Raw genomic sequence first — 26,540 nt, forward strand, 5'->3', positions numbered from 1 at the left:
AGAAGTTTTGTGCACTTCTTACAGTTATCTAAAAATAGATGGATGGTGGATGCTTGAGTAAGTCCTTGATATTGTACATTTTCAATTTATTTAGCTATAGTCCATTGTTAACTGAATCATATGTTTTTTAAAGAACTGAAACCATGCCTGTTGATGCCTACTTTGGTCTACAGGGCTGTGTACTTAGAGAACTCAGTGGCTCAATGCACAGGGACTGTCCTAACTGTTTAGTTGTATTCCCTGGTTACATCTCAAGTATTCACCTTCTCACTGAATTTACAATGCTCCATACAGAGACGTCAATTTATAAAGCTTTTAACACATGATTGACTATATGCCACATTTTAACAGAGCTCATTTTGTAGCCTTTATTCAAGTCAGCTGTAAATTCGCATTGAAATGGGGTTGTCCTCCATTTTAATTGACCAAAATAATAAAGTGCATTAATTTAAAGTTTTCTTTATTATCTGATCTCATCCTCAAGTAGGAAGACATTATCTTTTGGTACATGATTGCTGACTCGTCCATTTTTGATGTAGTGAGTAGCCACATGTTAGTAGATAACACTGTTTTAATCTTTCAGTACATATAGTAAACATTGTTCTCCTTATCTGCCCCCCCCCCCCCCTTGCCCCCTCACTTTTCTCTTTCTTATTAAAATACTTATTGTTGTCCTTCAACTAGAGTATGAATGTGAGTGTTTTAATTTTAACCAACATGTAAAGGGAGTAACAGTGATCTGTTCTTGACGATCAGTTAGTAAAAACAAAGACCAGAGAATATCTCATTTATTAAAAGACATCATTGTTCTGAGAGAAGGAAATCTTTAAGTTGGTTTTGAGAAATGTCTCATTGTAAAATTTTTTTCTGTCAAGTAGTGGTCAAAATACTTCTTCGGAGCTAACAAACTAACAGGAAACACAAACAGCTACATTGTTTGGTGCTGGAACCTTAGTAGGACATGCACATGACACAACTGGAATAGATTGTGCTAGTAGCTGCATACAATTATCTGAATTTGCAACTGAGAGGCAAGAAATATTTTGGGGGAGATCATGCATTCCCGTTTTGCACATAAACAGAAAACTTCATGGATTTAATAACCAACTTACTCAGGGGTGCTGCTCCTTGGGTGCACAAGACTTTGGCCTGTGCCTGAGAATCATATTTCCTACAAGCAGAAGTGGAACAGAGTTAATCAAGCTGTGAGAAATGTGAAACTGAAGCGTGCTCATACATTAACCGACAAAAGAAATAGACCAGCTGGCCTATGAAAAAACATGTGTTGTCGATCTAGGCAAAGTAAAAGCTGCAGCTGATCTCATTGTCCCAGACTAATAACTGAATTGGAACTTCACATTACCTACAACTAAAATTGAACTGCAAACGAAACAGAGACTTATTGATTACTTCATGAGAGTAAACAACTGTAGTCACGAAAAATTCTATCTGAAGCATGTTAATTGCAATAGTATCCAAAAATCCATTAAGTGCATCAGATCAGCATCTGCTAGACATGACGGCATTACAGTCCAAAAGAAAAAGCTTATTATTGACACACTATAGCCCACTACAGCAGATATCTTCAGCCACTCCTTAAATATGTGTTTTCCCTGAGGCATGCACACAGGGACTAGTTAAGCCACTACCTAAAAAGTACATTGCCACAGCACCCTCTGATTATTGACATATTTTCATTCTTCTGCACCATTCAAAACCTTAAAATATATACAGGGTGTCAATAATTAAAGTTCCAGTTTCAAAATTCTGTAGAAAGAGAACCACTGCCATGAATAATGTCAAATTTTAACAGCATATTATTAACCCAGTGTAAATGTCATGGAACAAAAACAAATTAATGAAAATTTTACCAGTAGATGGCACTGTAAGCATGTTAACGTAAATGGGGTTGGCTACAAATGATATATGAATCGCCATACGGTGGCTATGGTTTGAGTTGCTCATTACACCATCTGTACTGTTCCATGTGCATAACTGCACAACTTCGACAGTCAACAGTTGTGGCACTATTAGTTAGATAAGTCCATCTGCCAAGGCAAGGTCATACCAGATTGGATGGAAAAAACAGGTTTTATTGTCCTGAGACCAAAAACCACATAAAAAGCAAAATTTCATGGATTTGTAATTGCCTTGGGGCCAAAAACTGCACAAAAAGGAAAATATCAGTTTCTAATTGTTTTGAGACAAGTTGAAATCAAGAAGCAGTAAGTTCCACAACAGATCAGAGTGTCCAGGGGGTTATGTTCAGAATGCATTGCGCAGTGTGTGCCTTCGGTTCAGTTACATCCATTATTAGAGCACTGAACACAACATTTTTTGAATAACCCCACAGCAGGAAGTCCCATGGATTAAGATCAGGCGATCTAGATGGCCAGGTTGCAGGAAAATGATGGCTGATAATTCTTGCTTTTTCTAAAATGCCTCTGCAGCAGCTGCATCACTGGCTGTGCAGTGTGTGGAGCAGCGCTATCTTGCATAGAAGTGGTCCTATCCACACTGTTGATGTTGGGATAATGTGGGTGCCCAAAAGACTCTCATAGTATTTACCAGTGATGGTACAGGCAACAGGACCTGTAGGACTCAAATCCTTGAAAAAATACGGCTCTACGTTAAGTGATGCCATCAGATAGCACCACAATACTGCTGTTACCTTTGCAGAGGAAATGGTATGGGTTGGTGCATGTTAGGTGCGTGTTATTCTGCATATTGACATGTCCTTGGATGGGGAAATGGGCTTTGTCTTCCGCAGAATGTTCCATGGCCATTCATAGTCCCCATCCAATTGGGCAAGAATTTCCAGCTCAAGCATATGTCTTGCTGGCAAGTCAGCAGGAAGCAACTCCTGAACATAGCAATGCAGGATGTTTCATACAACTTTATGCTTCATGCTCACAGGCATGTCCAGTGTTGTGGCAATTCCTCTTGTATTAGATGTTTGCACACCATCGTTTGACCCCTTCTATAATGCTGTTGTCACATCATCAACAGATGTCACATCAGTTGCTTTTCTCCCTCTGCCACACTGGACTTAAAAAGAACACGTCTTTTCGAATGTTGTAATCAGTTTCTTTAGATCCTTGGCAGATAATGGACTGATGCCTTTTTTCATGCGCATGAGTATCTGGAACATCTGCAGGGCTACTGGAGCACAGTCACTGTTCTTGTAAAAGAGCTTTAACAGCACTGTATGATCTTTCATGGAGACAGTCATGTTGCTACAATTTCACTCGTGCCTGACGTCTTGTCAGCAATGCATCATGTCCAGCACCATACAGTCACAGTGGATGCAAATAGTGTTAGGTATCCTCCATGGTTTGGTGTTAGGCCCTATACTCTTTTTATTGTATATCAATGATGTGTCGTCTGTTTTGTCCTACTGCAAATACCACAAATATGCTGACGTCCTCCAGTTGTATCTAAGTGGAAAACCATTAAACCTGGAGACAGCTGTCGAGAATCTCAATCCTGACCTGAGAGCACTATCAAAATGGGCACAGAATATAGGAAGAAGTGGTACTGGTTGGTCATTCTATGCTCATTAGCTCAAAATATCGGGAATCCGTACCATCTTTAATCCTAAACGGGACACGTATCAACTTCACTCCCTCAGCAGAGAATCTAGGAGTAATAATAGATGGAAATCTAAATTTTACTCAGCACACAACTGCAGTGTGCAAGAAGGCATCAGCATCTCTCCATGCTCTACAAAAATATAAAAAGCTCTTCCTGCTTAACCTGAAAAAGAAATTTGGACTAACACTTATACTTCCAATTATTGATTACAATGCTGTTACCTTGCAAGATCTCTTGCAGGAAAGCTCATAGCACCAGGAACTGGTTATGAATGCCTGTCTTTGTTATATCTGTGATGTTTGACTCTTTGATCATATTTCACCATCATATGCACAGCTATCATGGCTGGATGCAGGCAAGCACAGAGATTTTCATAACCCCCCCCTCTTTCTTCTCTACAGTCTTATCAATATACACTGTTCCTCATATCTTTCCTTGACCTTAACACTCTTGTCTGAACAACATGACAGAAGTAACCATTCCCTTCAGAACAAAATCCTTTTGTCCCACTTAATCATTCAACCACTTTCTAGGAGTCCCTCTCACAAGGGAACCTCCCCATCGCACCCCCCTCAGATTTAGTTATATCTTGGCACAGTGGATAGGACTTGAAAAACTGAACACAGATCAGTCGAGATTCTTTCATAGTTCCACACAACTTCTTCCAGTTGTGTGGAACTATGAAAAAATAAGCAAAGTATACAAACTGAGTAATCCATGCGCAAGATAGGCAACAACAAGGATTAACTGAACTCAGGAGCGCCGTGGTCCCGTGGCTAGCGTGAGCAGTTGCGGAACGAGAGGTCCTTGGTTCAAGTCTTCCTTCGAGCGAAAAGTTTAATTTTTTATTTTCAGACAATTATCAAAGTTCAGGCACTCACACATAATCAACTTCATTCTCCAAAATTCCAGGACATGTTCAGATTTGCTTGGACATATGCAGGATTTGACGGTCTACACACGGAAAAATTTGAAAACGTTAAAAACATATGTTTTGACAGAGCACAGGGAAAAGTGTGCGACTGTGAAACTGTTGGATTCATTTGTTGCAGTTTATGTGACAAACTCTTATGTTTTCATCACTTTTTTGGGAGTAATTATCACATCCACAAGAAAACCTAAATCGGGCAACGTAGAAGAATCTTTTTACCCATTCGTCAAGTGTACAGGTTAGGTGGGTCGACAACATATTCCTGTCACGTGACGAACATGCCGTCACCAGTGTCGTATAGAATATATCAGACGTGTTTTCCTGTGGAGGAATCGGTTGACCTATGACCTTGCAATCAAATGTTTTCGGTTCCCATTGGAGAGACACGTCCTTTTGTCTACTAATCGCACGGTTTTGCGGTGCAGTTGCTAAACACAGACACTAAACTTATTACAGTGAACAGAGACGTCAATGAATGAATGGGCAGATCATAACTTTGGGAAAATAAAGAAAAACTTTTCGCTCGAGGGGAGACTTGAACCAAGGACCTCTCGTTCCACAGCTGCTCACGCTAACCATGGGACCACGGCACTCACGAGCTCAGATTATCCTTGATGTTGCCTATCTTCGCATGGACTACTCAGGTTGTATATTTTGCTTATTTTTTCGTAGTTCCATACAACTTCTTCCTGTTTTATCGATTGATCTGTGTTCAGTTTTTCAAGGCCTATCCACTGTGCCAACTTACAACTAAATCTGAGGGGGATGGGATGAGGAGGTTCCCTTGTCAGTAGCAATAACCTGACTCTGGAATGAGGGGGGTGCGATGGGGAGGTTCCCTTGTCAGTAGCAATAACCTGACTCTGGAATAACCTCACACATTGTATTAGAGTACTGAGAAGGCAGTTAATCTCATATCTACTGAAGGAACAATAATGACTACCATTGTCCCTGTATGCACTCATTATCCACGACATCCTTATTTCCAACTAGATCTTCCTCATTTCCCAGCATTTTTCACTGATGCAGTCTCCTTAAATTTCTGTTTCCCACGACTCACTATATCAGAAATCATCTATTTTTATAGACCTGTAAATTCTTTTTATGTTTGCCATTGTCATTATAGTAATCATCATTATCATTATTATTATTATTTCTTTCTTGTCTCAGACGTTATGTCTGGTTAAAAATGGAAAGTGACGCGGACCTTGATCAAGCGTGACTTCCTTTTAACTGTACGGTATATGTTACATTGCATTTAGGAACTTTTGGGTAATTGAACAAGTGTCAATAATTACAGATTTCTGTAGTTGTATATATAAGTTTGGATGTAGCTCTATTGCATTGATGTACTGGTGGATATTGTGTGGTATGACTCATGTAGTTGATAGCATAATTGGTATAATGTCAACTTTATCCTGATGCCACATGTCCGTGACTTCCTCAGCCAGTTGGATGTATTTTTCAATTTTTTCTCCTGTTTTCTTTTGTATATTTGTTGTATTGGGTATGGATATTTCGATTACTTGTGTTAATTTCTTCTTTTTATTGGTGAGTATGATGTCAGGTTTGTTATGTGGTGTTGTTTTATCTGTTATAATGCTTCTGTTCCAGTATAATTTGTATTCTTCATTCTCCAGTACATTTTGTGGTGCATACTTGTGTGTGGGAACATGTTGTTTTATAAGTTTATGTTGTAAGGCAAGCTGTTGATGTATTATTTTTGCTACATTATCATTGCTTCTGGGGTATTCTCTATTTGCTAGTATTGTACATCCACTTGTGATGTGATCTACTGTTTCTATTTGTTGTTTGCAAAGTCTGCATTTATCTGTTGTGGTATTGGGATCTTTAATAATATGCTTGCTGTAATACCTGGTGTTTATTGTTTGATCCTGTATTGCAATCGTGAATCCTTCCGTCTCACTGTATATATTGCCTTTTCTTAGCCATGTGTTGGATGTGTCTTGATCGATGTGCGGCTGTGTTAGATGATACAGGTGCTTGCCATGTAGTGTTTTCTTTTTCCAATTTACTTTCTTCGTATCTGTTGATGTTATGTGATCTAAATGGTTGTAGAAGTGGTTATGAAATTGCAGTGGTGTAGTCGATGTATTTATATGAGTGATTGCTTTGTGTATTTTGCTAGTTTCTGCTCGTTCTAGAAAGAATTTTCTTAAATTATCTACCTGTCCATAATGTAGGTTTTTTTATGTCGATAAATCCCCTTCCTCCTTCCTTTCTGCTTAATGTGAATCTTTCAGTTGCTGAATGTATGTGATGTATTCTATATTTGTGGCATTGTGATCGTGTAAGTGTATTGAGTGCTTCTAGGTCTGTGTTACTCCATTTCACTACTCCGAATGAGTAGGTCAATATTGGTATAGCGTAAGTATTTATAGCTTTTGTCTTGTTTCTTGCTGTCAATTCTGTTTTCAGTATTTTTGTTAGTCTTTGTCTATATTTTTCTTTTAGTTCTTCTTTAATATTTGTATTACCTATTCTTATTTTTTGTCTGTATCCTAGATATTTATAGGCATCTGTTTTTTCCATCGCTTCTATGCAGTCGCTGTGGTTATCCAATATGGAATCATCTTGTTTAGTGTGTTTTCCCTTGACTATGCTATTTTTCTTACATTTGTCTGTTCCAAAAGCCATATTTATATCATTGCTGAATACTTCTGTTATCTTTATTAATTGGTTGAGTTGTTGATTTGTTGCTGCCAGTAGTTTTAGATCATCCATGTATAGCAGATGTGTGATTTTGTGTGGGTATGTTCCAGTAATATTGTATCCATAGTTTGTATTATTTAGCATGTTGGACAGTGGGTTCAGAGCAAGGCAGAACCAGAAAGGACTTAATGAGTCTCCTTGGTATATTCCACGCTTAATCTGTATTGGCTGTGATGTGATATTATTTGAATTTGTTTGGATATTAAGTGTGGTTTTCCAATTTTTCATTACTATGTTTAGGAACTGTATCAATTTAGGATCTATTATTATTATTATTATTATTATTATTATTATAGTTTGATCCATGAATGATGGCATTCACGCATGTTGAGGCATGGACAAGGATTGTGTTGATGATGATTCCAAGTGACGGTATGCGCATGTGTGTGCTTTCTCCTTGAAGAAAGCATATATCCTGCAAATTATGTCTCTAGTTTGCTTGTGCAGAATGTATTACTTATCACCACCATCAACCATGACAACTCACAACAAATGGCATAAAAATTCAACAAAGAACTTACTACGGTAACACTTAATGCTTGCATTAGCTACAGCATTCAGAGCAGAGTGCTTGGATCACTACTGAACTCTCATTTGCCATCAGAGAATGCGTGATGTAGGTGTGCATAACAAGCCTAAACTCAACCACCATCGTTCGTGACTCCAACTATAGCGGTGATAGTAGCAGCAGCAGCAGCAGCAGCAGCAGCAGCAGCAGTAGAAGTACTGCCAGTGTTAACATTATTAGTTCATAACAAAACACTCAGATAAGAATGTATGCCTACATTGTTGTAACAGTTTCGTTGTCCCATGTGGCAGACTGATTGGGTTGAAGGGTTGTGTGAGATAGTGTTGAGAGAAATAAGGTGGAGTGAAGAGTAGTAACAGTGAAATGGGGTAGAAATTTGGCACCAGTGAGTAGCAAATGGGGTCCATGTTCCATCTGGTACACACAGTAGGGCTGTGTGTGTTAGCTTGTGTTAGATACTCAAGATTTGCTTGCTATGATCTTTTCTCTTCACAAATTCATGCAGGTAGTTGATTCTACATGTACTTTCTCATTTGGAGTTGATGTGCTTTTCCTTCCATTGAGCCAGATTTGAAAAAAACTCTTCCATGTAAAGCAAAAAGCAAATCAAGATGATACGATGATTCTTCCTTAAAATGTTCTATATAGAAGTGATAGCCCTGGTTCCTGTCAGACCTTGTGAAGTTAAGTGCTGTGAGACTTGGCTAGAACTTGGTTTGGTCACCGTCCAGATTTGCTGAGTGCTGTTGGCGAGCAGGGTGCACCCATGTCATGTGGGGCCAGTTGAGGACTACTTGATTGAGATGTAGTGGCACTGGTCACAAAAAGTGATAACAATTGGGAGTGTGGTGGTGTGATCATGTGCCCCTCTGTATCTGCATCTGGTGATACCTAAGGGCTGAGGATGATGCAGCAGCTGGTCAGTACTGTTGGGCCTCCCAAGACCTGTTCGGATGGTGTTTGTTTGTTTATATACAGAAGTTTATTATGATTGCCAAGAGTGATGTACCTGTACCAATCACCATGTTCATAAATAAAGACACTCTAACAGGGAGGCATTTAGAGGCCCAGATATGGCCAGACATGTAACCTGTTTCAAAAGTGGATTTATGTTTGACAAGTAGGTGTACCACAGGTACAAATAGTAGTAATTAAGTTGAAAGAGAGACTGCATCAAAAACTATGTTTACATCATTTCTGAAATTCTCTGTATGTTTCTTAGGATATTCCCTTGAATGACTTGGACACAATTATTAGTTTGGTTGCCTGCTTGTCTCTCCTCTCTGTGAGGCTGTGACCAATGTGAAATTTTTGCTTTTGTTCGTACTTCATCTGTATGAGTGAAAAAAGAACTGTCTTAATAAGAAAAAAAGATAATGGCAGTCTTATGCATGACGTATTATATTTAGCTTTTACTGGAGTTATACAATTTTGACTTTCAAAGTTACAAAACTATGCTGTATTGAACATCCAGTATCTCTGATAAAGCTTAGTTGCTTGTGCAGTATCAGATTCAGATATTTTTCTAAGTTTATGTTGTCAGAGTGTTATATTGAAATTCCCTGTTGTTGTGTGTGACTGAATCTGTACACGATTATCAAATTTAAACTTATAATGAACAAGCTGCATATTTGCCTACCCTTTACATTGCATTTGTACAGTCACCTAACATACAAGGCTGGAACCTTCAACATCACAGCACGTCAGCAATCGTTGGTTAATATATTAAAAAACTAAAAACCCGTTCGATTGCAAAATCGAGGCGGGTTTTTAGTTTTTTAATATACATGGCTGGAGCTTATTCCTTACTTTTGTGAAGAAATGTATATAAGTGATGAAACTTCCTGGTAGATTAAAACTGTGCAGAGCAAACTCAAACCTAACTCAGTCCCTTTCGTGGACAGTGCTCTTACAAATATGGTTATCCACCTACAACTCGATACCTGACCTCAGATGTTCACTTTTTCTGGTAGTTATCTCCAAATTTTCAAACTTGACTATGTCAGGTAATGTATTTATACGAGGCAGTTTTCGTTTTGCTGCTGTGATCAGAAATAATTGCATGCTGTGTAACTTCTTCACACTGGTGTCATTCCACTTTGTTTTGAATTATTATACTTCAGCTTGGCAGCACTTCACAAGCAGCCTGTTTGTGCAAATATAGTGAAATTAATTTTGTATTACTTGTTCTACTTGCAGGCTTGCACTTCAAAAGAAGACACTGTTTTTTTGGTCCACTGGCACACACAGATGCAGATTTTCCCGATTATTAAGTTCTTCAGAAGTTTCGACAGCTTTGCGACCATTTTATTTTTCTGTGCATCCTGACCTCTTTGGTCAGTATCCAACTGAGAGGGTAAGATTAGCTGATTTTATTTTGCTGTGAATTTTTCCTGTCATTAAGTGTAAATTAAAAGCATGTGTTTCTAGGTTGGCAGATGACACAGTGAATAGCAAGTAGCAAACATAGAACAAAATTGTTGAATGTGTTGGTATTATAGGTGTCAGATTCTGAATTAATAGCACTCTCAGGTTAATCTTTGTTCTTTTTTTCCAAGAAGATTTTTCTGAATAAAAAGAGTAATATTTTTTGGTGTTTTGTATGATACGTGCTTGGGTTCTTGTTGATATATTTGTGTTAATAATGATTTTAGTTACTTACTCTTGATTCAAAGATGATCTCTTTGTTTAGAACTATGTATGAATATTGGTTATTATTATCGTGTTGGAAAGTGAGAAAAATTCCAGTTTTTCAGGGAAGAGCCGCCAGAGTGACATTTAAAGTGCAGCAAAGCTATACTGGAGAAAATAATTAGGGATGAGATGAGATATCATACATTACATATTAGGCAAATTTTTAATTAATCCAGATACCATTCAACAAATATAGTACAACATATGGGAATGTAGTAGCAAGGGTACTCCGAAAATCATTTCTTAATGACTTTAATATTACAGGGCAGCATTTTCCAACAATGTAATTGCACAACAACAGCCAAAGAGTCACGTTTACTCTCAACCAGTATAATATCATTGATGATTAAACAATGCAGCGTAACTGACGAATTGCTGATTTTTTATTTTTCAGTCAGATGATGTTGACCATACGCGCATCTGCTCTTAACGCCATAATTCCAAATTTTTAGTTATTTACCATGAAAAAATTATCTAAAACAATACCGCGTATGTGACACAGTAAATAAATAGATGGTAATACTGCGGAACTGTAGAGAATTAAATACCGCGTATCTGTAAACAATACCGTGTAAATACAAAAGCGCACTCAGCCACAGCACATTGTTACTGGCTTATTACGTATTTAACAGTGCTCGAAAGTGGTTCCATGCTTGTAGCTTCATTCATGATAATGGACAGCGATATAGTTGACGATCTTTTTACTGAAGAACAAATTGTTTCTCAGCTGAAATCAGCTTATGAAAGCAGAGAATCGTTTCTGAGAGTGACTGACAGTGGTAAGAAAATTGTTTTATTTTTCACCTTTGAATGTTAGTAGCACTGCAAGTGTCTTATTGTGATATAAATCAGAAAGCCCCCACTTCACTCGTTCTGTGCCATATTCATTTCTGCCAAAGATTCGTAGACTGTCCACTTTCCTGTAGGATCTCATGTAAACGCAGAACAAGCAATAGGTGAGAAAATCCGTAATGCTGAAGTTACATTTACTGAAGAAGAATTAATTTCGTATATGGGGTTCTCGGTTACTGTTCCTGCAACATCTAACGATGCAGGTAAATTTTCTTGGGATGATTGTTAATAGTATTACTGATGCTGTTGTTCTCATAAATACATGAATTTGAGCTTTGTCTTTGTCTGCTTAAATTAATTTATAAATATTTTTCCATCTAGAAACTTCAGTGGTTGTATCCAACAATGCTCAAAATGAAACCTCAGTCACAGTTTCCACTAGAGACAACAGTACTTCACAGTCATTGCTATGCGATCATGCTCATTGTTTGCCAAACACTCTGGATAAATTATGGGAAGATTATGGGAGCAATAATGATGCTGACAGTGAAGGCCAAGAATTTTATTGTGATGTAAGCAGTGTCAGGAAAAGGAAGTCTAAACCTCATCCTGAAGATTGGAAGAAAAATGCCAATAAAATTCTGAGAATGCATGGACAGACGTGTATTGGTTACAAAAGAAGTAGAATTGGTAAAATCACTCATGATACTCCGAGAGAGGCACAAAAATTAGGTCCAACATGTACTTCGAAGATGCACCAGAGATCTGTTCAAAGGAAGTGTCATCAGTTTTCTGCTGACGATAGGCAGGCAGTATTTAACACATTCTGGGAAACGATGTCATGGGATTAGAGGAGGGTTTACATTATAAACGTTGTGGACATAATTCCAACCAAATGTCCGGGAAAAACACTGGCGAATCCAGCTGAAAAGGGATGCACATTTATCATTTGAAAAATGGGCTGGGTAAACATAAAGTATGCAAAAAGATCTTTCTCAATACTCTTGGTATTAAGGAATGGACTGTTTGATATTGGCTGCAGTTGCATAAAATTTTGATCTTCCAGTATGTGAAGTTGTATAGTTGCTCTTACAAATTGCAAAAGTTTCTTTAATACTGCGGGTCATGTGCACCTTCACTTTCACAACTTTTTGATCTTCAACTGTTACAGTTATAATATCTTTTTTGTTGACACTCTGGTGAGAACAGTCCTATTTATCTTCCAGATGAAATGACTGCATTATTTGAATTTGATCTGCTTCTACAGGATGACCATAATAAGGATCTGGTCTTCCAACTGGGGCAGAGAAGATAATCAATATTTCTTATGGCGCTCCTAGTCATTTTAAAAACAATTACCACAGACAACAGCACACTTAATGTTTCCTTTATCACTGTGATAATATAAATTGTTTCTCTTTGCAATCTATATTCAACAATAAAGTTTTAATCTTGTGCTCCAGAATCTGTTACACTATTGTCCATCAATTAGTGGTATATAAGGTTTACCTCTCACACAACTGCCGACATCTTTTTAACCTTGAAATCTCAATTTCACCATCTACTGCACTATTTCTATACTAACTCTGCCTCTTGTTGTTTCGGATTACATTTATATTTTAGGTTTTCCTTCTCTGATCTCTATCTCACTGATCACAACTCCTGCACAGTGATGTGCTGACTTCTTGAGTTTTTTAAAAATTCATATGAAGATGCACTCCACCATCTATCACCTTTCACATGAGCCTCAAATACAGCTTTAGACCACAACCTGGAGGATTCTTATATCTAGCTCATAAACTGCCCTCTTACCGTTTTGCTTTGACTCCCATGGATCTAGTCGAGGCATAGTCCATATCAGTTCAGGCAGGCCAAGAAAAAATCTTACCTTCATAGTCTTGGATGTTATTGAATTTAGCATGTGTTAAAATGAAGGACTAAGTTTTCTCCAAAAACATTTCCACTCCGAGATACAGCCTCCCAAAGATGACACTGCGCATACCATTTTGAAGATGTGAATTTTGGAAAAAATTTTAAAATCCTGTATCTCTGGAACAGTTCTAGATATTTCACTGTTTTTTTTTTTTTTTTTTTTTTTATTTGAAAGATAATTGCTTCATGATTACAAAGAAATGCTCCTTTTGGAATTATCTGTCAAAGTTGTTTTACCATAGCATTTATAATTTACAGAAAAGAAATTTTCAAAAATGCCAATTCATTAAATTTTGATTTTGTTCTGTTGATTAGTACCATATAGTTCTACATTCCCTGAAAACAAGAGCTTCCACTTTTAGGTTGAACAGGTTTTATAAACAATTGAAATTTTTACCGTACATAAAGCCTGTTTTATTACCACATTATCACATAACAGGCTCACAAAAATCAAAACCTAGCCTTATTTAACATAATTTTAGTTTTGAAAGATGAGTAAGAAACTCATTTTTCAAACATTTTAAATGGTTCCAAAATGTATGTGAAAGGTCCAAAGACTTAAAGGTTTCAATTTATACAACTTCTGTGCACTCTGTTTTGTACTGAAATCAGACAGTCAGTGAACTAAATCCTGGTTCCACTGCTTCAGTATCTTCCTTTGACATAGAGTGATGCCTTCCTGTTGAATTAATAGGAACCGGAGCACTTACAATCTTCAAAACATTGTGAACAGGAAGTGAGCACTGATGACTTTGTTGCTGTCCTTCAGCTGGAAACTATATCCAGCAGCTGGTCCAAGTGGTAGCATAAAGTTCACTACAATTTAACTCATAAATGGTGTCTGTTATTTCTGCAATCCACCAGTCACAGTCATACACACACGCCACAAACAACCTCCTTCTCTGGTTGTGAATCTGAATATTATCCTGCTGTTTCTGAGGTGTTGGCCAAATGAACGAAATTACTTTTTTCTTGCTCTTTAAAATGCATGCAATATGAGTTCACCCATCGCTTCGAGTCCAAAAATGTGTCTTCTGAATTCCTTTCACAAGAGTAGTTAGGACCAATCTTCTTTTTACTGCTCACAGAATTCTTCGATTTCCTCTTTGGACAAAAGAATGAGGGCTGTGGATGTGTACGTTTTCACGACTCTCGTAAAACCTCAGCATTCTGAATCGCAGCTGTATATGATCTGGAAAGGTTATGTTTTGTAGCATGGTGCTTCAGCAGGCATCCTACACCATTGCAAAGCCCCTTCCCATGGCCAGTAGCACCATATACCCCGTCAGTTGGCACAAGATACCCTCAGACTTCAAGAAGAATATAATAATTCCAATCCCAAAGAAAGCAGGTGCTGACAGATGTGAAAATTACCAAACAATCAGTTTAATAAGTCACGGATGCAAAATACTAACGCGAATTCTTTACAGACGAATGGAAAAACTGGTAGAAGCGGACCTCGGGGAAGATCAATTTGGATTGGAACACGTGAGGCAATACTGACCCTATGACTTATCTTAGAAGCTAGATTAAGGAAAGGCAAACCTACATTTCTAGCATTTGTAGACCTAAAGAAAGATTTTGACAATGTTGACTGGAATACTCTCTTTCAAATTCTGAAGGTGGCAGGGGTAAAATACAGGGAGCGAAAGGCTATTTAAATTTGTACAGAAACCAGATGGCAGTTATAAGAGTCGAGGGACATGAAAGGGAAGCAGTGGTTGGGAAGGGAGTGAGACAGGGTTGTAGCCTCTCCCTGATGTTATTCAATATGTATATTGAGCAAGCAGTGAAGGAAACAAAAGAAAAATTCAGAGTAGGTATTAAAATGCTTGGAGAAGAAATAAAAACTTTGAGGTTCGCCGATGACATTGTAATTCTGTCAGAGACAGCAAAGGACTTAGAAGAGCAGTTGAACGGAATGGATAGTGTCTTGAAAGGAGGATATAAGATGAACATCAACAAAAGCAAAACGAGGATAATGGAATGTAGTCGAATTAAGTTGGGTGATGCTGAGGGAATTAGATCAGGAAAAGAGACACTTAAAGTAGTAAAGGAGTTTTTCTATTTGGGGAACAAAAGAACTGATGATGGTCGAAGTAGAGAGGATATAAAATGTAGACTGGCAATGGCAAGGAAAGCGCTTCTGAAGATGAGAAATTTGTTAACTTCGAGTATAGATGTACGTCTCAGGAAGTCGTTTCTGAAAGTATTTGTATGGAGCGTAGCCATGTATGGAAGTGAAACGTGGACGATAACTAGTTTGGACGAGAAGAGAATAGAAGCTTTCAAGATGTGGTGCTACAGAAGAATGCTAAAGATTAGATGGGTAGATCATATAACTAATGAGGAGGTATTGAATAGGATTGGGGAGAAGAGAAGTTTGTGGCACAACTTGACTAGAAGAAGGGATCGGTTGGTAGGACATGTTCTGAGGCATCAAGGGATCACCAATTTAGTATTGGAGGGAAAAATCGTAGAGGGAGACCAAGAGATGAATACACTAAACAGATTCAGAAGGATGTAGGTTGCAGTAGGTACTGGGAGATGAAGCAGCTTGCACAGGATAAAGTAGCATGGAGAGCTGCATCAACCCAGTCTCAGGACTGAACACAACAACAACAACAACAACAACAAGTGTGCTGTCATTGCGCCACAAGATGCTTTTATGACAGAGTATTGCGTGTCAAAATCTGACACTGTATGCCTATCCCCATTAATTATATAGTATGTTTCCTTGATTGTGCATACTGAAAACAAAACCAGCATATATATTGTACAATAATGCATGTGTAACCATTGTTCACCAGTTAAACTTTTTCTTTGGTGTGCAATTGAAATAAAAAATGTGAGGAGTCATTGGATGTGTGATCAGAGATAATTGCTCGGCAGATGTTCCAATTCCACAGACCCTATTTGATACCAGTGTATCGTTGCATGGCTATAATACATTTGTGAATTCTGATGATGACTTCTTATTGACAGGGTGACGACAAGTCATCAGTCTTTCATGGATTGCAATAGTATTTTCAATGGTGTGCATGATTCAAGTGACACTGGGCTAGCACTCAGGAGGAGCAGTGTTGAAATCTATATCTGGCAATTGAGATTTAGTTCCGTCAAACGGGGTGATTTTGGCCACCGGGACAAATTCGGACAGTATGGCTTATTTGCACTTTGCCACTGCATAGAAACAAAGAGTTACTTATTTTAACATCCATGCACCAGTTATTTTACGCGCAAAATTGCATTTATTACTTTCCACAACTTTTATTTTGCGTCAATTGTTTCCCTAGGTGAATAATTGATGAACAGTCTCAGTGTTAAAAATCCATGCATTATTGTAAAGTATAAACTTTCTATTGTTGCGCCGAGTGGGAAGTTATCGTGACTGTAATTTTCGACTCGCACAGTAGCTAACAGCATTGAGACAATTTCTGCACAAGTTTGTCGAGTTTCTCGTGCAAGGTTATAAACTAGCGACGGTTTTTTTATAACTGTGTACTGTGTGGGGTGATTTTGGACAATGCCAAGAACGTATAAGAGAAGGAGAGGTGCTACAGTACAGTGTAATTATGACCCAGAACTTTTAGATAAAACTGTTCCTGATATTCAGGGTGGTAAATTATCATACAGAAAAGTGTATGATTTGTATGCTATACCTAAATCAACCCTACAAAATAAAGTGCAGAAAGCACATCCGAAAAAAAATGGGAGGACAGCCAGTGCTAAATAAAGAAGAAGAAGAAGAAGAAGAAATGTTGAAGCAAGGTATCTTGAGGGCTGCACATTGGGGGATTTCCCTTCTCTAAATTGGATATTAGACATTTAATTAAAGGCTACCTTGATAAATCTGGCTGAAAAGAAAAGAAATTTCGTAATAATTTGCCAGGAGAAGAATGGTTGCATTTGTTCCCCAAACAACAGTCAGATCTTTCCGTTCGCTTAAGCGAAAATGTTAAACGAGCTCGTGCCAAACTTATCTGTAACATATAAAATTCATTATATCATTCCATATCACTTGTTCATAACAAAGGGCTACCTTAAAATGTGTAAAATGTCACCAAAATCAAATAAAAAACATGTAGAATTTTAAAAAAAGGCAGTAACTGTCCGAATTTGCCCTCTATATGCTGTAGCTTCGGACAGAGATTTAAAAAGCATGTGCATCCGAAATCACCCCAATCCATGGGGTGACTTCAGACACTTTATTTAACTGTCTCAGATAAATATACTTACACATAAGGTTTCTGGTTCTGGGATATATTATTCATTACACATATATCCTACCACTCCCATAACAATCAATTTAATCTAACAATATATACGAAAGTTACAATCAAAATAACGACAAAACCATCCGAAATCACCCCATTTGACGGTTCTTCTGTATTTTTCCAGAATCAATTATGTACTCGCTTAGAAGGTTCCTTTGGAAAAAAATACTGCTAATTTTCTTTCCCATCCTTGTCCCATCCAAATTTTTACTCTGACGTTAATGATTCTTGTCATTCTTGGGATGCTAAACTTATTTTCCTTCTTTTTCAAACAGGAAAGCTGACAGTACATATCGTTGTTTGGGGGAAAGGGGGAGGGCTATGTTCCTTAGAGGCTTCTTGTTTGAATATAGGCCACCTTCCATATCTGCACACACCTTTGCCTCTGAACCAGTATTCAATCCAGATGCCATTGGTGATACTGGAATTACTACTAGAATGACCTGAGTGACTTAAAGACTGGTGGCAGCATTGGGCCCACAGTGAACTCCAACATAAAGAGACAAGAGGCCTAAGGTCCACAGAAGTCACAAATAGCTGGCACTGAGCCATGTAGTCTGGCGATGGCCTATTGGTGTCTTCTGCAGGTAGAGTGTGAATGCATAATGGGGCTAACACACTCTTTGTTTTCTAACTGGTTGCAGTGGTTACTGACTTGATCTGTGTGCAGTTGATGTATGTAGCTACAAATATGGTGACCATTTGCAGAGACCACAAATTTGGGGTGGCTAAAAGACTTAACATAGTGGTGAGCGTCTGTCTGTATGTCTGCCCAAAACATCAGCAGGACCAGACATCTCTTCTGTGACTGTATCACGTGGGGTAGTGTTTGCGAGGTTTCTGACATGTTTCCTACAACAGATGGAGGATGGTACAGGAGACCACAGAAAGAAGGTTCCCACTGGTATGTGGTCTTCCCACCAATGCCTTCCTGTAAGTACTCATAAATATGACATTGATGTCAGTGACAAAGATCCTTGCATTGCCTTGAGTATGTGTGCCATGAACACCATAATCATCATCTTAAATTGGGACTGCAGTCATGCAGCATACACTGTTTTAGATGCAGAAACTGCCATTACTTCTGTGATGTGAACTGTAGGCTATTATTTGCTATGTTACATTGTTCCCAGGGCAAACATTTATTATGACATCAGCACCACAAATGTGGCGTCTATCTTGATGGAAACCATAAGGTGATGAAAGGGAACTTTGAAAATGTATCCATCATGGCAAGTGACAGTGCATTCAAAAATAGATCTGTGAAATAAAAAATGTAGGCATTCCAGGGTTCGTGTTTTGTAGGTCACTGTTGCTGAGAGTTCCAGAGGGAGCATTAGGCAATGGTTGACTAGAACATGGGAAAGGAATACAGTAGAAGACGGATGGGTAGCTTTAAGAGATGAAATAGTGAAGGCAGCAGAGGTAAAAAGATGAAGCCTAGTAGAAATCCCTGGTTAACACAAGAGATGTTGAATTTAATCAATGAAAGAAGAAAATATAAAAATGCAGCAATTGGCCAAAAAATTTTCATCAAGGAACAATTTTTATGGAAATCTTCTGTTCATTCATTATAATTTTTGGTTCTTTAGTGTCAAATGACTGCAAATATTTTTGGATCAGTTTCATTAAATTCCTTTCAATTCTGAATAAATAAACAGCTTAGAGCAATAACTTTACAGGCCCAGTATGACCTATATCACAAAACTGCAAACCTTTTCACAGTTTAACTGTGTTGGGCATTGTCATTCAAAGCCTATGTAACATCACACCCATTAACAGTACTTAGGTACAGCCACACCTATCCCATGACCCATACTATTAAACACAATGTAAATGCAGAATTAAACCATTGTTTCTGATGGGTTGATAAAATCCAAATCTTGTGTGCAAGTTGATCCTCCTGTATTTATTAAGAAAACAAATGGTTTCTTCCAACAGAGTGATGGTTTTAGGGTAGTTATGAACAAACAAGCAGTGAGCAGCTGCACAAATATTTGCAAATTACCTGAATGAAAATATCATCACTTGTATCACAAAGAAAGATTACATGCAGAATGTGCAAGTTCTGTTCTCACTATTTCACACAGCTGGTTTGAAATGCATGTCTTTCACGCTTCTGTTAGGAACTTGGACTTGTTTTGAGTAAGGCAGACATTCAGCCCACCCAACAGCATCGCAGAGCAGTAGATCATCTCCCTAAATCATTAAATCTGAAAGAGCTCCATTTAATTTTGTGGAAGAAAAACTATTACATGCAGTTTATTCTCCACACATCCACCATTTCCCATTTGCTCATTGCGCTACATAAAATAGGGGCTCAATTCAGATGAACAATAGAATGTGAAAAAGAAAATTTATATTTATTAGTGATGGTTCAATTAAACCATTATATTGGACTTGAATTTGTCACCATATCTCCTATGAATAAAGTCTCATTCAGATTTGCTTCAGAAGTGTAAGACACAGTGCAAATGAGGCCAAACTACAAAACCTACAATGTTGCCATATTCATAGAAATATGCAGACTCACTTTATTTTAATTCTATTATCTGAAGATGAAGCTAATTCTCCAAATTTTATATGATTAATATATAATATGGCAGACAGAAAAACATTTCAACTAACAAATGTTTCTGAATAAATACATCAAGCATCAATAAATATTTAGTTAACACATCAATTAACACCTATAAGTCTACCAGATAACACATAAAAAAGTAATTAAAAAAAGTGAAATGTAAGTTTCACATAAATCGGAGGAACATTCATAAATAGGTAGTGGTTGCATCCTAAAAGAGCCTGAGTTTGGGAACAAATAGCCAAACATGGCATTGGTTAGAACGCAAATTTTAGTCAAGAGAGAATATACCATTGCATGTAGCTTGGTTTTAAGTTGTGACAACTCAGATCAGTAATATAAAAGAATGGATAAATACAATTTAAACAGTAATGTCCACATGTTTTGAACTAAAACAACTGGTAGTAAAATTGAACATACGTTATCCCTGAGTACAAAATAAATTGCATAAATAATTTTCATGAAAGCTACTAAGAGGGCTGAAATCTTATACACTGGAACTAGACAACTCACCCTGCATAAATGAATAAACAGTTTTAGCATTGCACATTAGCCACAATGGAGATGATAAACATTTTAAATAAAAGTGGGGCTAATTCAAACACTGTTTAAAGAAGCTTACGGTACAGCAGATAGCTCTTAGTAATCGTTCATATAGTTTGCTCGCTAAGACACACCAAATAAATGCAGCAAGTGCCAGTTACCTTGGGACATGAATCCCCCTTTTGTCCATCAATTCTGTAGATACAAATAGCAAGTTCCAAGGTCATCTTTTACCAAATCTGAATGACACACTTCTCGGGCATTTAAGTTGGTAGAATAGAGAATCATGCACTCGCTGAAAATTGTATTTAACTTCAGCAAATGCTCGTAGCATCTGTGAGCCCCATGGCTGACTGCATTTGTCCTTTGATGACTATCGTTCAGTTATAAACAAGTGAGTGGAAGCTCTCCGCAATGTCTTTAAGTCAGCGTGGTGGAGAGCTCATGTGCCCCCTCACAGGGCAAAAAGGAGGCAGTTGTGCTTTCCAGTTCATATCAAAGCACCACACGGATCACTTCTGTGGTTGATATTAGTCAGATACTAAATATTCCACTCATCAAAGGAGGACTGCAGCAACATGAAGAGACATTCACAAAATTTACATTAATGTAGTTGACATAAGTATTATGTCGTCAATTGGTGACATATGCTTTCTGCAAATAAAAATTAAGGCCAATGAAATGCTGCTTGTGCAGGGAAGTTTGTTATATGACGGTTTCTAGTTGGATGTGGTAGGTAAGTGTTAATATTAATTTTAAAAACCAGATTGCAAACATCTAACCAGATGGAAACATCTTGTTAATACTCTGGTTGTGAGGGTCTATGCTGTATGGTGATTAATAGATGCTCAAGTCTTTCCTATAGAGTTACTGAGAGACATTTGGTCGTTCTCTAGATTTTGGGGCAGGGACACAACTCATCTGATATTTTGTTGACCCACGAGTGAGCATGCCGATTTTCATATGAGCTGGTGCACGACATACTTTGTACATTTGTCAGAACAGCTGTCTTTATTTTACCAAGGTAATTGTGTATGAACAGATTCACTGTTTAATGTCAGTTTAATACAACAGGAAAATAAACTAACATAGTGTGCTAAATCACTGTTTAAGTAAATAATAATAAAATAAACTTTCATTGTATCAATCTTTTGCTGCATAAAAGTGTTATCCCACAGTAATGACCATATCGAAGCATTAAACAGTGCAGTTGCATGAGATCCCAGCCAGCCACTTATTTAATGACTTGTTGTCTTGTAGACAACTGCCTTATTGTGGGATTGTGCTGCTAGCTCATAATCTAGGTCATTTTCTTGCATGGATCATAAATTTTTTGTCACCTAGCTAGCTGTTTATTTTATATTACTGATGCTCACTGGATGTATGACAACACAGTGTATCAATGTGTTAGCCGAAACAGTGATGAAGGAATAGGTGTGGGCTTGCAATTGTAAAACAACAATGGCATTGTAAAAGACAATGTTATTTATGCTTGGCACACTTTATACATAGGCATGCCCACTCGAGGGTTAAACATTTGTAGGACAGTTTCTTTCATCTCCATGTTTTGTTGGAATAGCACGAGTTTTATACTGTATCCAGCCCATGGACTGCAGCAAGAGGAAAGAGGACTTTCCAGTCTTGGCTAACAACAACTGATCTGCTCCCAGAGTCACAAAATATATTAGGCACAATTGGCATTTGTCTGTCTCAACCAACCTAGTTCTCTCTGGCGGCACATACTGGCACCAACAGCCTCTTTATTATCACTGAACAGGTGAAGCAGCAAGTGGTCGTCCCTGCACCCTACATCCAATACAACCATTAGCGCACAGTAAGAATGAAGCTGTAGCCATGTACCATACTGGCTGTGGACTGACACTGACATCATGTGGCTCTGTAGTGGTGCTTCTTCAGTCTCACAAAGTCATGATGACCTACAAAATGTAAACTGTGCAAGTTCCTACATTTTGATTTCACATGTCTGTTTCTCATTGCATTGTCACTTGTCGTGATGTGGACACACTTCCAAAGTTCCCTTTCATCCCTGGATGAGTTCCACTAGGACAGTGGTCACAGTTGGCTGCCCAGTGGACTGACACTGCTGAATACCTCCCCCTTTGCCCCAATGGGTTAGAGTTCGTATGTGTCTGTGAGAATTTAGAATCTATGCTTCACTTGTCTAAATATCTTTTGCATTGCTGTGGGAGCTCTTCTTGTTATTTGCATGGACTGTATTGGTACAAGAGCTTGTGTAACAGTGTTTAACTTATTAATGTGCATAATAAATCTTATAGTTCCAGTTTGATATCACCAGCAAATTACTATGCTAACAGGTTATTGGCGCAAGCTGTATAATTTAGTGTAGTATTATAAAAAATGTACAAGATCATTGGCTAGAAAAAATTAGTGACAGGATATGGCAATTTGGAACCATATAAGAGCTAATAAAATAATGTCCCTAAATAATAATTCATTGCTTCTAATTGAGAAACTGATGGGAAGAGAAAACTGTAGTACATGGCAGTTCGGAAGTTCGTACAGTGAGAGCCAACATTATACACTCCGTCCATTCGTTTATACACGGAGTACATAAAGTCTGGGAACACTTTCAATTATTTATTGCACAAGAACCAAACATTGTACAGTTATCATAAATATTTCATTTTGAAGAGAAACCGTGAAAGTTTTATTCATGTATACTGCCACAACGTAGTTTGGTAATTTGCTGATAGTCAGCACTAGTCGCAAACATGGTGAGTTCAGGTGTGGAGTGAGCTTTCTGTGTGTTGGAGTTCATGAAATGGTCTTCCCAATTACCAGATCTCACTCCGTGTTACTTTTTTCTGTGGGGACACATTAAAGATCTGATGTATGTACTGTCTCTATCACGTGAAGTAGCAGAGCTCCGAGAGAGAATAAGGAAAGCGACTGCCACAGTCGACGATGGCATGCTGGGATGGGTATGGCAAGAATTCAGTTACTGTATTGATGTCTGCCAGGTCACTCATGGTTCGCATATTGAATGTTTGTAAAAAAACTTTCAGAGTTTCTCTTCAAAATGCATTATGTATGATATTTGTACAATGTTTAGTTCTTGTGCAATAAATCATTGACTGTGATTCCGGACTTTATGTACACCCTGTATATGTTCATTCGCAAGATACATCTACACCTAAAGAAGTGTGTTACAATGTAAAGAGTCAACATTATACTCTCTGTCAATTTGTATATATATGTTCATTTGCAAGATAAATCTACACCTAAAGAAGTGTGTCACATTGTAAAGAAAGTCTACAAAGATTCTAGCCTCTTCCTAGGGACAGGTTTACTGAAGAAACTGCTGATAACCAGACCAAAAAATTGAATCAAACAATGGAAACTCCAGGTAGAAAATTGTTCATCAGTTGAAGATTAAATGTCAAAGATAAGTTCCGTGTCACAAAACTTGAATGGCTTGAGCTCAGAAGTTAAAGAATGGATTGCATGCATTCTACTTGCAGGGGTACCAGGCAAACACAAACCTACGATTATGAGTTTAGAAAATTTAAACTTGCCAACCACAGGAGATTCCACAAAAAATATATTACTGCAAGAAATAAATGACAAAGCCTGTAATAAACTACCGATAAGTGACACTGCCATGCAAGTCATCAAGGAAAAAGGAATGTTGATGTTACTTTATGGGTATGTGGCACAAAATTGTGACAGCAAAAGTAAAAACGAGGAAAACATCGGCCAAGTCAGCAAGCTACCAGATGTTCTTTTCAAATGCAACTGCAGGTAAAGGTGCACGGACAGAATGGTATGTAGACTCAGGTGTGTCAGTGCACATGTTTAAATATCAATGTGATGAAAATAATGTTAAACAGTTATAGGCTCACAAGTTATAATAGCAAATAATGACAACTTACCTGTAAAAGGCATAGGCTCTTCATTTGCAGATCTTCTTGTGGGCAGTAATAAATACCAAATTAAATTAGAAGATATCCGTTATGAGCCTCAACTAAGCATAAATCTGCTTTATGTGAATAAAATAATAGACAAAAGTAATTTTATTTTATTTAACAGACAAGGTTGTCATATTTATGCGGTTGCCATGGTGTCATTAGTAAATGATATGTACTGAGCAGACCAGATATACAGGGTGCCCGAAAAGTCTTTCCCTGAGTACATAAATTGATAACTGAGGCTAGAAGTAAGATACAAATATGAAACTGGTGTCTAATTGTTTACAGACTATCAAAGTTTTTTTACACATCAGTAAAATTCCACATGAGCACCCTTGGTAGCACGTAGCACATCTAGGCGAAATTCAATTTCCATCCACACATTAGCCAACATAACTGAAGGGATCGATTCAATGATTGTGGTTATCCATTGCTGCAGGGTTTCAAGATCTGGTACACATGTTCAGTAGACCTCATCCTTGACAGAACCCCATAAAAAGAAGTCTAATGGGGTTATGTCAGGAGAGCGTGGAGGCCAAACTGTTGGCCCATCATGACCAATCCATCGCCCAGGAAAGGTCATCTCGAGATAGGCACGGACGTCCAAACCCCAATGAGGCGGTGCACCATCTTACTGAAACAAGACATCGTGGTGATACTGAAGCAGCTGAAGAACAGCATACAGTTGCAACATGTCGAGATACACTGCAGATGTGATGGTAGCCTCAGCGAAGAAGAATGGCCCGATAATTCGATTGTGCAATAGCGCGCACCAAACATTCACCTTTGGACTGGCTCTGGTGCACTCCATGACCTCGCCAGGGGGTTGTGAACCCCAAATGTGCACATTATGGCAATTCACTACTCCACTGACAAAAAAGGTCGCTTCGTCGGAAAAGGCAATTCGTCTGAGATAACCATCATCGTCCTCAATATGTGATAGCATTTCAACCGCAAAGTCATATCGACGTGTACTGTCATTGGGCAACAAGGCCTGAACGATGTGTGAAAAAAACTTTGATAGTTTGTAAACAATTAGACACCAGTTTCATATTTGTATCTTACTTCTAGCTTGAGTTATCAATTTTTGTATTCGGGGAAAGACTTTTCGGACACCCTGTATGATCTAAGCTTTGAAGCAAAACCAGTATTACAGTCAAATACCCCAGACTTGGGGCATAAAAGACTAGGTCATCTGCATCCTGAAGCTGTGCATACATTTTGCTGAGGTCTGGCTTATGGAATTTCATTTGAGGAAGCTGTTAATACTTCATGTGCAATTTGCTTAGAGGGTAATCAAATAAGACTTTCTTTTTCAAGATTTGGCTCAAGAGCCACAGACGTTTCTCAAGCTGCTTCACTCAGATTTGTACAGACCAAAGCAAATTAGGCCAATTGGAGCAGCCAAATAATATTTACTTCAGTTGATGACTATTTCCTGAGAGTATTTGTATATACACTCATAAATAAAAATCAAGTACAACAGCTGATTTGCGACTTTAAAAATCTAGTTGAAAGGCAAACTGGAATAAAGATCTGCACACTTTGTACACATAATTTCATGGAATAAGTGAGCGATAATTTGATAAACTTTTTCAGACAAGAAGAGATCCGACACCAGACTGCAGTGCCATATACACCAGAAATGGGGTAACTGGGCCTTATAACTGTACAATAGTGGAAAAAACAAGATGCCTGCTCTTCTAAGCAAATTTGCCAAATAACTTATGCACAGAAGCAGTCTTCACTACAATCTAAGTAATTAACAGATATCTGACTAAGACACTAAAAAGCAAGACTGCAGAAGCAGCTCAGACAAACAAGAAGCTGGATCTGTAATACCTCAAAATATTTGGAAGCTAGGCCTCTGTCCATATTCCATTTCAGAGATCGAACTGATGAAAATGGTTGAAAAGGTATGGAATGTACCTCGAGAGGGTACTATGAAGAATCAAAAGCATAAATTCTTTTTTTACTCTAACTA

At 37.9% G+C, this 26,540-nt stretch overlaps 1 protein-coding gene across 1 annotated transcript in view; it reads left to right on the forward strand.

The window, feature by feature from the left end:
* Positions 1-26,540, forward strand: part of LOC126457919 (T-cell activation inhibitor, mitochondrial-like) — a 318,393-nt gene that overhangs the window by 16,912 nt on the left and 274,941 nt on the right. The window contains exon 2 of the mRNA XM_050094613.1: positions 9,987-10,143. Within this exon, the coding sequence (XP_049950570.1) occupies positions 9,987-10,143 (157 nt within the window). The remainder of the gene's footprint in view (positions 1-9,986; positions 10,144-26,540) is intronic.

The sequence above is a fragment of the Schistocerca serialis genome, chromosome 2 (genome assembly GCF_023864345.2).
Source record: "Schistocerca serialis cubense isolate TAMUIC-IGC-003099 chromosome 2, iqSchSeri2.2, whole genome shotgun sequence".
NCBI lineage: Eukaryota > Metazoa > Arthropoda > Insecta > Orthoptera > Acrididae > Schistocerca > Schistocerca serialis.